Source organism: Peromyscus maniculatus, chromosome 9 (genome assembly GCF_049852395.1).
Source record: "Peromyscus maniculatus bairdii isolate BWxNUB_F1_BW_parent chromosome 9, HU_Pman_BW_mat_3.1, whole genome shotgun sequence".
Classification (NCBI taxonomy): Eukaryota; Metazoa; Chordata; class Mammalia; order Rodentia; family Cricetidae; genus Peromyscus; species Peromyscus maniculatus.
In genome coordinates, this window is record NC_134860.1 from 6,884,924 (window position 1) to 6,893,972 (window position 9,049).

Consider the following 9,049-nt stretch of genomic DNA (forward strand, 5'->3'; position numbering starts at 1 on the left):
CTTTCCTGAGGAACAGGAGGCTGAATCTCCAGGGTGTCCTGGTGCCTAAACGAATTTTCCTGAGTGCACATAATTTGGAACCTGGGTACATGTGAGATGAAGACACAGGCTATTCTTATTCATCCAAATGAAAAGCAGAGCCTGTGGCCTGAATCACAGTCTGAGGATAGGGAGAGTAGCATGTGAGCTCTCAACATGCATTTCAGGAGGCCTTGACCAGTGTTGGCTTGTGGGAGATGCTAGGTTCTGTGAGTTTATAGTGAGTCTTTCACTTGACCAGCAAATGATTGTGACCAGCAGCTGAATGGACCTTGTCCCATTCATCCATCTCAGTTTTTGGCTGGAAGGCCTGATGCTTATCACTGCTTCTCCCTTGTCCTGCTCCTCATACTTTGAGGCAGTTCCACCTACCTGCATTTCATGGGTAACCTGAATGTATGTGGTGTGTTTGTGTGTGTAGGAAGTAATAGCCTGATAGTTTTCTTGGCACCTCCCTATAATGAGACAGCGAAAACTGTCTGTATTTCGTGGGCATTCAGAGTGTATGTGGTATGTGTGTGCGCATGCGTGCATGTGTGTGTGTATGTGTGTTTGTATGTGTGTGTGTGTACACGTGCATTCGTTCGTTCGTTCGTGTGTGCATGTGTGTGTGTGTGTGTGTGTGTATGTGTTAGAGGGCAGGAGGGTGTGTGTGTACACGTTGGTGCATGCGTTTGTGCATGCGTGTGTGTGTGTGTGTGTGTGTGTGTGTGTGTGTGTGTGTGTGTGTGTGTTAGAGGGCAGGAGGGTGTGTGTGTATACTCCTGGGTATCTAGGGTCTGTGGCAGGACTTGAGGATTTGCCATTTTCACATTTTCCAGGGGATGCCAGTGATGACGCCAGAGAGCTCCACTTTGAGAAGCTCGGGTCTTGGCCACTGTTCTAACTTTGGTGGAACACTGGAATCCTCTGTGGAGTTTATAATGCCTTCCTGAAGTTGGGACTCCTCCCTGTATGCGCTGGTCCTCTGTGTATAAGGAGGAGTACCCAGGAACAAGAATCACTGTTATAAAGACAGGAAAAATGTCACCATAGGTTTATGGTAGCACCAGATATGTGGCACAGATTCCTGGGGTCTTCTTAGAGAGATCATCTATAGCTCCAAATCCACTGAGGGTGCTCATGCAGTCCTGGATAACTCCTTCTTCTTCTGGCCTGGGGACATGATAGGAAGTTTAATAAGCACCAGGTCCCAGTGTATAAGTGCCAGGCTGTGTCTTCCATGGGGCTGGGGAGTCCAGAACATAGCCTGATTCCATATGATCCTTGTGACATGTGTTCATGGGGTCCTTTTCTCCTGGGGCCATGCCCTACCACAGGCTGAATTCTTTTGGGATGCTGAAAAAGGAGCATAAACAGGTGATGTCAGACTTGCCGAAAATGCCCATGGAGATCAGTGACAGTGTGAACAAGGTCAAACAGCTGATTGAGGAGAATGTATCCTATAGGTATGTGCCTGATTTATCTTGGGAGGGACGTTTTTTGGTTTTTGTTTGTTTGTTTGTTTTTTGGTGTTTTGTTTGTTTGTTTGTTTGTTTGTTTGTTTTTTGTGTGTTTTTTTTCTATCTTTCTTTTTCACCCAAAGTTAGGGATCTGGTTCTTTCGTGTCTGCCTCTTTTTTTTTTTTTTTTTTTTTTTTTTTTTTTTTTTTTTTTGGTTTTTCGAGACAGGGTTTCTCTGTGTAGCTTTGCGCCTTTCCTGGAGCTCACTTGGTAGCCCAGGCTGGCCTCGAACTCACAGAGATCCGCCTGGCTCTGCCTCCCGAGTGCTGGGATTAAAGGCGTGCGCCACCAACGCCCGGCCGTGTCTGCCTCTTAGCAAGCAGTCTGACATGTGGTCCCTGGCCTTGTGCCTCTTGGACTCAGTTTAGCTAAATGTGAAAAGACACTGACCTTCCAATCATTGTCCTGTCATCCTCGGGAGACCCTTGATAGAAAAATGGTTTGCACCATGAAGGGAGTGTCAGGTATCCTAGTACCTCTGGGGCTCTGACCAGGGCTTCCCAGAGCTGTTTCCATGGGAGCCAAGGACAGAATTGATTCTGGTTGGGGCTTCTTCCCCCATTCTGAGAGTGTTTGCCCTCTACCTGCTGATGTTTTCCCATACCATGAACAGGGAAGCACAGGTGTGGGTTGCACCCTGTTTTCAGGGGGACAGTACCCCTTTTGGAATCAGGGTTTTCAGAAGTATTGTGAATCTTTCTGGAATTTGGTTGCTCTCTGGATTTGGCCTGTATCTAAGTGATGCTGTCTTGGCTACTGAGAACTCCATTTGTGGGCTTTCTGTGAGTCTCAGACTTTTCAGGGCTGGTTGCACTTGGAGATAGGAATAGCAAAGGAGGCTGGCTGATGCTCACCATGTTTTGGTGTTTGTTCAGTTACCTCCACAGCCAGGTCCTCCGAGATTGTATTCAGCTGAAGAAGAATGTACATTTGTTGAGACTGAAGAACAGACTGCTGTGGAAGGAGCAGATTGAACTGCAAGAGTCCTGTGAGGAGCTGAAGAGGCAACTGAAGGAGAGCCATGAGATGATCTGTGACCTTTCTGCTGAGCAGCAGCAGGTAGGCTGAGGCAGCAGGGGCAGGTGCCCATCTGTCCAACCATAAACATAGAGACACCCATATAACCATCCACACTCATCCAGACCCCCACCTACATACCATCCAAGTGTTGATTTCTATGATCATTCCCAAGTCTTTCTGGCGAGTTAGCCTCTTTCAAGAATCTGGATAATTGTCAAGCAAACCCTCCTGCTCTGTCAGAAGCTGCAGTACATTCAGAGAGATGGGTCAGTAACATATCAAACACATACATGTCATTATGATCAGAGGGCTGCTATGCAGGGAGCTACTTTGGCAACAACACAAAGCTTTCATTGATGATGTCAGTGGCCTGTGGCTCATTTGCTTTGCAGGGGTCATGTGAGATCACAGGGTAGGAAGCAGGCTTCAAGGACTAGATCCCAGTGCCAGTGCCAAGTGGGTAGTTCTCATTGTCAACGTTTTGTGTGGCATGTGGTCTTCTCCTTAATTCCTGCATCCCAATGTATTCTCTTCCTTTTGCCAAGCTCTTGGTTCATAGTGACAGATGTCTGAGTAGCACCTTCTCAGTCTTTTTTTCTGGGCATGGTACTTGACTGGTCTCCCATTCTGGAGCTTCCAGTCTGGAGATGACTGGATGACCGTAGATGTGGGAGGACTTTGACAGGCTGAGGGTTGGAATGACAGATTTGAATCTGCAAGAAAATATTTTTTCCAATCCCCTCAACATAGTCCGACTAAGCTGTGTGATCCAGCTCTGCTAGGAATTTTCTAGGCCCCAAGGGATGGATAGTCGTGTTTGGGTTCTCAGTTGAAACACCTGATGTGGATATTTTAAATTCAACTGTTCATTCAGCATATGTACTCTTCACTTTTTTCTGCTCACTTCCTATTTCTGTGCTCTGTGTGTGACCTATGCAGGCCTGTATAAATGTGTACATTGGTTGGTGTGTTCAGAGACTACATAATGAAATTCCGTGTTGTCATCTGTTGCTCACTCCCTTGTTCCCTTGGTCCCAGGGCTTTCAATGCACCTGAAATTTTCTGTTTGGGCTAATCTGGCTGGCCAGCACTCTTAGGATCTCCAGACCTCCAAAGTAGACCTTCTGTCTTTTTCTAATCCAATGTTAGAAGTTTCAATTGCTCAGAAAGAGGAAGGACATATTTGCTTTCTCTTCTGCTTATTTACTTTTATTGTTTTGATACTAATGTGTTTTCTAATAAATAACAAAAATCAAACAATAAATCTATTTAAAAGTAAACAGTAGGCTTCTTTGCTTTCACTGCACAGAGCTAAGACCACAGGAAATGTCTGGTTTGACTCTGGCTTCTCAACCGAGAATCCCACAGTGCATCTCCTTGCTGACATTGTGTTGCTGACTATATCATGGGCATGGCTGTGTCTCAGAACAGATTCCCTCTCATAGTTGTGCAGAGTGCTGGGTTCCTGAAAAGCACTGCAGGTGATGTCACTGGCCTCCTTCTGACTGACCTTGGGCTGAATTCATATCATATGCACTGTCTTCTGTTGAAAACTTCCTGGTGTTGACCATGTGTCACTTTCTTTCTCTTGGGTTTTCAAGGTCATCTGTGGAGGAGCCAGGGTAAGTTTAGTGAAGAGACTATGATGGGTGAATTTGGAAAATATGGAGTCAGGGGTTTTTGTGATGAATAAAGTTTGTTCAAGGAAAAGTTAAGTGCAGGCCGGGGTAGCAGAGCCTTGCTGAGTCTAAGAGCCTTGTAGACAGCATAGAGGACCCGCTACCTCTATATGCATCAGAAAAGGTGCTGCAAGGCAACAGTCCTCTCTCACTGACCATTCTAGGTTCAGGAAGTGTGTGTGTGTGTGTGTGTGTGTGTGTGTGTGTGTGTGTGTGTGTGTTGGGGTGTCGTATGTGGTATATTATGCTTTTCTGTGCATCTTTGTGTGTATGTGTGTGTGTGAACTTCTATGTGTGTGTTTGTATGTGAATACTGTCTATTGCTTTCACAGTAGTGCTCCTTTTTGTGTGTGTGTATGTGACCATGTTTGGGTGAGTGTACGTGTGTGTGTGTGTGTGTGTGTGTGTGTGTGTGTGTGTGTATACATGTTTCCTGTATGTATAGGGGTAAGTATTTGTGTGTGTCTGTGAGTACAGGTGTTTAGGTGTAAGGCTATCTCTATGTGTGGAATTTAACCTCTTGTGTGTGAGTGTGTGTGTGTGTGTGTGTGTGTGTGTGTGTATTTCTGCATATGTGTATGTTCACTTACTCATCTTTAATGATGATGTAACCAACTTTATTGAAAAAGTATTGTGCCCCCTCACTTGGCATCCATCAAATATTGTATGCTGCTGCCCAACTTTCTCCGTGCTCACTAGAACAAAGGGACACAAAAAGTACTGAAACTCAATGGTTTTCAGGTATTTGTAGAGGCAAAAAAATATTTATCTGCCCAGAAATCCTTGGAGCAAACCAAAGGAATGTGGTACATGAAGTTTAGAAGGAGGTCACTGTGGAAAATCAAGGTGTCTGAGAGGTAGGATAGCCTGGCTGAGGGTTTGTTTCCCTTCACTGATCTGGGTGAATGGTGACTGAAAACTGAATGGTCAGGTGGCTTGCTGTATCTTTTCTATATCCTGTTTTGTCCTCATCCACATTGTCTGCTACCACTTGCTTTTCCCCTTTCCCTAACCTTGGCTCAGTTAACCTTGCCCTTGGAGCTTGGGCTGGATGTTAGTTCTTGAGAGATTCTGACTTGCAGTATGCTTCCAACTGCATCTCAGTCCAGTGGAAGTCCCCTAGCCATGCTGTGGTGTGAGAATGGGGCTATCTCAGTGCATCCCACTTAGATTCCTGAGGGTATAGGACTCACCATGTGCTATGTCTGTAGCACTCCGTAAATTCTTTTCTTCAAAGTTGTTTACTCTGAGTTAAAATCAGCCTCATGGAGGCTTTGGAGAAATGAGGACCCTCAGACCTTGCTGGTAGTGTAAAATCGTATAGCACAGAGCAAAACCACACACAAGTCTTCAGAAAGTTAAACTGCAATCCCCAGGTGACCCAGTGATTCCAGATCATGAAGTAGGTGTCCACAGAGAAGCTAGGGGACATCAGGGGTTTATCAGCATTCCTGAGAGTAGCCTGGTGATGCTTCATTCATACTTTGATCATTCAAAGATTGAGAAAGCACAATGTGGTCAGGCTCTTCAATGGAATATTGTTCAGCATAAAATAATACATAGAATCATTTGGCACTGACTTATTCAGCCTTTTGCTATTCAAACAAATCCCTCGCAAATCACCTCACAGGAAGGAACTGTTTCTTTTGGATCCTGGTTATGAAGAATTTTCTAGATTCCTGACCTCTTTGCTTTTGGTCCAAAGTAAGGCAACCTGTGGTAAAGGGAGCCCCTTTTGAAGGAAGTTGCTTGCTTTGGGGGCAACTGGGAAACAGTGAACAAGACCAGTGGGGTAGTCCACCAAATATTCCTATACTGCACAATCTTAGGAACTTCCTAAGTAGGGTTGGCTAAGGGGTGAGGACCCCAGAGAGCTACCTGTCTCTGCATTAGGTTGCAGGATAGGCATTTCAATGACTGAACTGCCTATCTCTCATGCCCTCTCTGTTCTTCTCTCATCCAACGGGTTTTTTTTTTTTTTTTTGGTTTTTTCGAGACAGGGTTTCTCTGTGTAGTATCCAACGGGTTTACCTTCTTTTCATTAGTATCCCTGGTGGTTGCTTCTTATGTTAGCATGAACTGTGAAGCTAAACATGTTACTGCATTACAGTGTGCTTGTATGTGTGCATACATGTACTTGTGTGTGTTCATGAATTTATGTGTGTGCATGTGAGTGAGCAAGCCTCCACTGAGAACACAGTCTTCTTATGAACAGGAGCAAGAGAGCCTGGATGAAAGACTGAAGGGCCTGCTGAAGCAGAAGGAGCTGGTCACCCTGCAAGAGGACTTGGTAGAAAAGCTGCAACAACACTTCAGTGACTCTGAGATGAGGTAGGAGCCCAAGCTGGGAGGAGTGGTTAGAATCATATGAGTCACCTGTCCCTGGTGATCTCTGTCCTTTTGGGATTCCCACCATCTGAATAGCTCGCAGCCACAGCAAGGGGAAGAACATTTCAGGACATTGTACTGGCCCAGTCAACAAGAACTTCTCCAGGAAACACTATGTTTGATCCTTCATGTTTCTGGGGTTGTGTGCCATTTATGCCCTTCTGAGCTCTCAGGAATCTTCTCAGTGTCCCCTGTTTCTCCCCACAAATCTCCCTTGGATAGTCCTCAACCTATCAGGAGGAGGGGTAGTTGTGGAGGACAGTGTGTGCTCCTGCCACTTTATTTTCCTTCCAGAACATCACCTTTAGAGAGAAGTTCCTACCTTCGCGCAGATCTGCATGCAGCACACTCCTGCAGATTACGGGTTCTCTGCAGTGTGAATCTGTTTCCTGTGAAAAGATTTTTCTATTATAAGAAGATTTAGGATTTGAGGAGTTGAACCGAGGCCAGTTTCTGTTCTTTAGCAATAATCAGATCCTTCACTGCTTTTCTTTTGTAGGCTCCCCTAGAGGGTCTATATTCAATTTCCAAGGTTGCTCACATTCACCTGTATCTAATCAGGGCCATGTATATCTGCCATGAACTGTTATTTAGTCATTACTACATTGTTATTTTTTTTTACTCACTGGAGAAATGTGCTGTTTTTTCTTGCCCAGCACACTATATTTTTCAGCTCATCTTCTAGCAGATTTTAAAGCTGAGAAAAAAATCAAGGCCCAGGTACATTCTGACCCTTCTCCCTTAGAAAATGCAGGAAATGACCTCAGCTGAAAGGTCATGCTGGATTGTCCAGCTGACTAGATCTGGTTCAGGCTCAATAGCTGACATGGTAGATCCCTACCAGGCCTGGTCCCTAACTGCCTTCCTCATCTAGGTCAGAAAATCTCCAGTATGAGTTTGAACAGGCCACAGCCCAGGAAGAGAGCCTCCTGCAGACAGAGCTGCTGCAGCAGGAGTACTAAGTCTCACAGGCAAGTGAACCACCATTGCATCCCATCCCCAGCAAACAAGGCATTGGTGAAAGACTGGGGGCTCTTGACCTTGGCTTCCAGTCTTGGTTTTGTCTGGCCTGTGGCCCAGCCAGGCTGCTTCTGGTTCTGATTGCCTTTTCCTCTCATATAGCAGATCTTGGGAGAACTGAGGAGGCCAACGAAACCACAGATGCCTTGAACCTATGACATTCTATACTCTCCGATCAAGACCTCCTCCTCAGAAGACACTCAGAAGACCAAGACATTACAGGATCAGTAGTGGGTGATAATTTATCAAAAGCTTCCCAAGGGGCACAGCGTTTGCTCTAGGAAATGTCTCATTCTTTGTCACTGTGACAACTTAGCCTTCAAAGCCTAAATGAGGCATGGCTGTACTAGCTTTGAAAAGGCTTTTCACAATAGCTGACTGCCTTCTAACCATGTGTCCAAGGCCAGCCACAGGCTGTAGGTCTGTGCTGCTAACTCTAACTCTGCAGCAAGAGAATGCTGCTGACCTTAATTTTTGTTTTGTTTTGTTTTTGGTTGAGTTTTCTTTGCTTTGGTTTGTTTTGCTTTTCTTTGTTATAGATTGAGCTTTTGCTATTTACTTGTTCTTTCTTTTGTTCTTGTTGTTGTTTGGGTATTTTGATAAGGATATTCACTGTTTATGTTGACTGTTCTACTTAAGCCCCTATTTAGTAAAATAACTGCATTTTTATTAATAATAAAGTGATTTTGAACTTTTCTGTTTTAGAACCAATTTCTTGGTCAGGTGTGTTGTCTCACTCTAGTAGCCCCAGAAACTCCTGTAACATCAGAACACTCTTATGGGCCTAGCTTTTGCTATATATTGAGTTCCCAGTCAGCCAGGCCTACACAGGGCTTAGGATGTGGATATCCATTGTATGTTGGGAAAACTATTAATACTGTATCTTTGTGTCCATATATTTAGCTTTCCATCAACAATATTATTCTTTATACACATTTCCTGAAATGATCATGAGCACCCAATTAATGAGAAACAACAGTATTGCTCTAAAGCCTCTCAGGAAATGAAAACATGGATTAAGGAAGCATTAAATAAATCCATGGCATACTTGCCACCTGGGGCTAACACAATGTCTTTTCCTGGGCTGCTGCCAAGGGCCATGTTCTGTCCATGGCCCTGAGGAAGCTGTGGAGGTCTATGTTGATATCCATATCTCCTTTTACTAGTGAGGGCCTTGCAGCCACCTGCAATCTGGGCCACCACCTATGACCATGTTGTTGTCAAAAGGATATGCCCCCCAAAAGAGCATGTGTGTCTTAGAAGCCTGTGCTGCCACCTAGGACCATAATGATATCTGAACCAGGGCTGCTGCTGAGGGTTGTGTCTGGGTCCATGGCCCTGTTGCAGCCAGGGTCTGTGTTGATGTCTCAGGCTCCTGTGGCCATCAAAGACAGTGAAGAT

The 9,049-nt window shown here is 45.0% G+C and overlaps 1 protein-coding gene across 5 annotated transcripts in view; it reads left to right on the forward strand.

Annotated features, from left to right (window-relative positions):
- Positions 1-8,343, forward strand: part of LOC143266756 (disks large homolog 5-like) — a 38,212-nt gene extending 29,869 nt beyond the window's left edge. For 2 of the 5 annotated variants that reach the window (XM_076544283.1, XM_076544282.1), the window contains exons 6-10: positions 1,359-1,487; positions 2,417-2,600; positions 6,456-6,571; positions 7,503-7,599; positions 7,754-8,343. In XM_076544283.1, the coding sequence (XP_076400398.1) occupies positions 1,359-1,487; positions 2,417-2,600; positions 6,456-6,571; positions 7,503-7,590 (517 nt within the window). In that variant the 3' untranslated portion in view covers positions 7,591-7,599; positions 7,754-8,343. Of the gene's footprint in view, positions 1-1,358; positions 1,488-2,416; positions 2,601-6,455; positions 6,572-7,502; positions 7,600-7,750 lie in introns of all 5 variants that reach the window. The other 3 variants (XM_076544284.1, XM_076544280.1, XM_076544281.1) reach the window with 2 other exon arrangements.
- Positions 8,344-9,049: the final 706 nt, after the last annotated feature.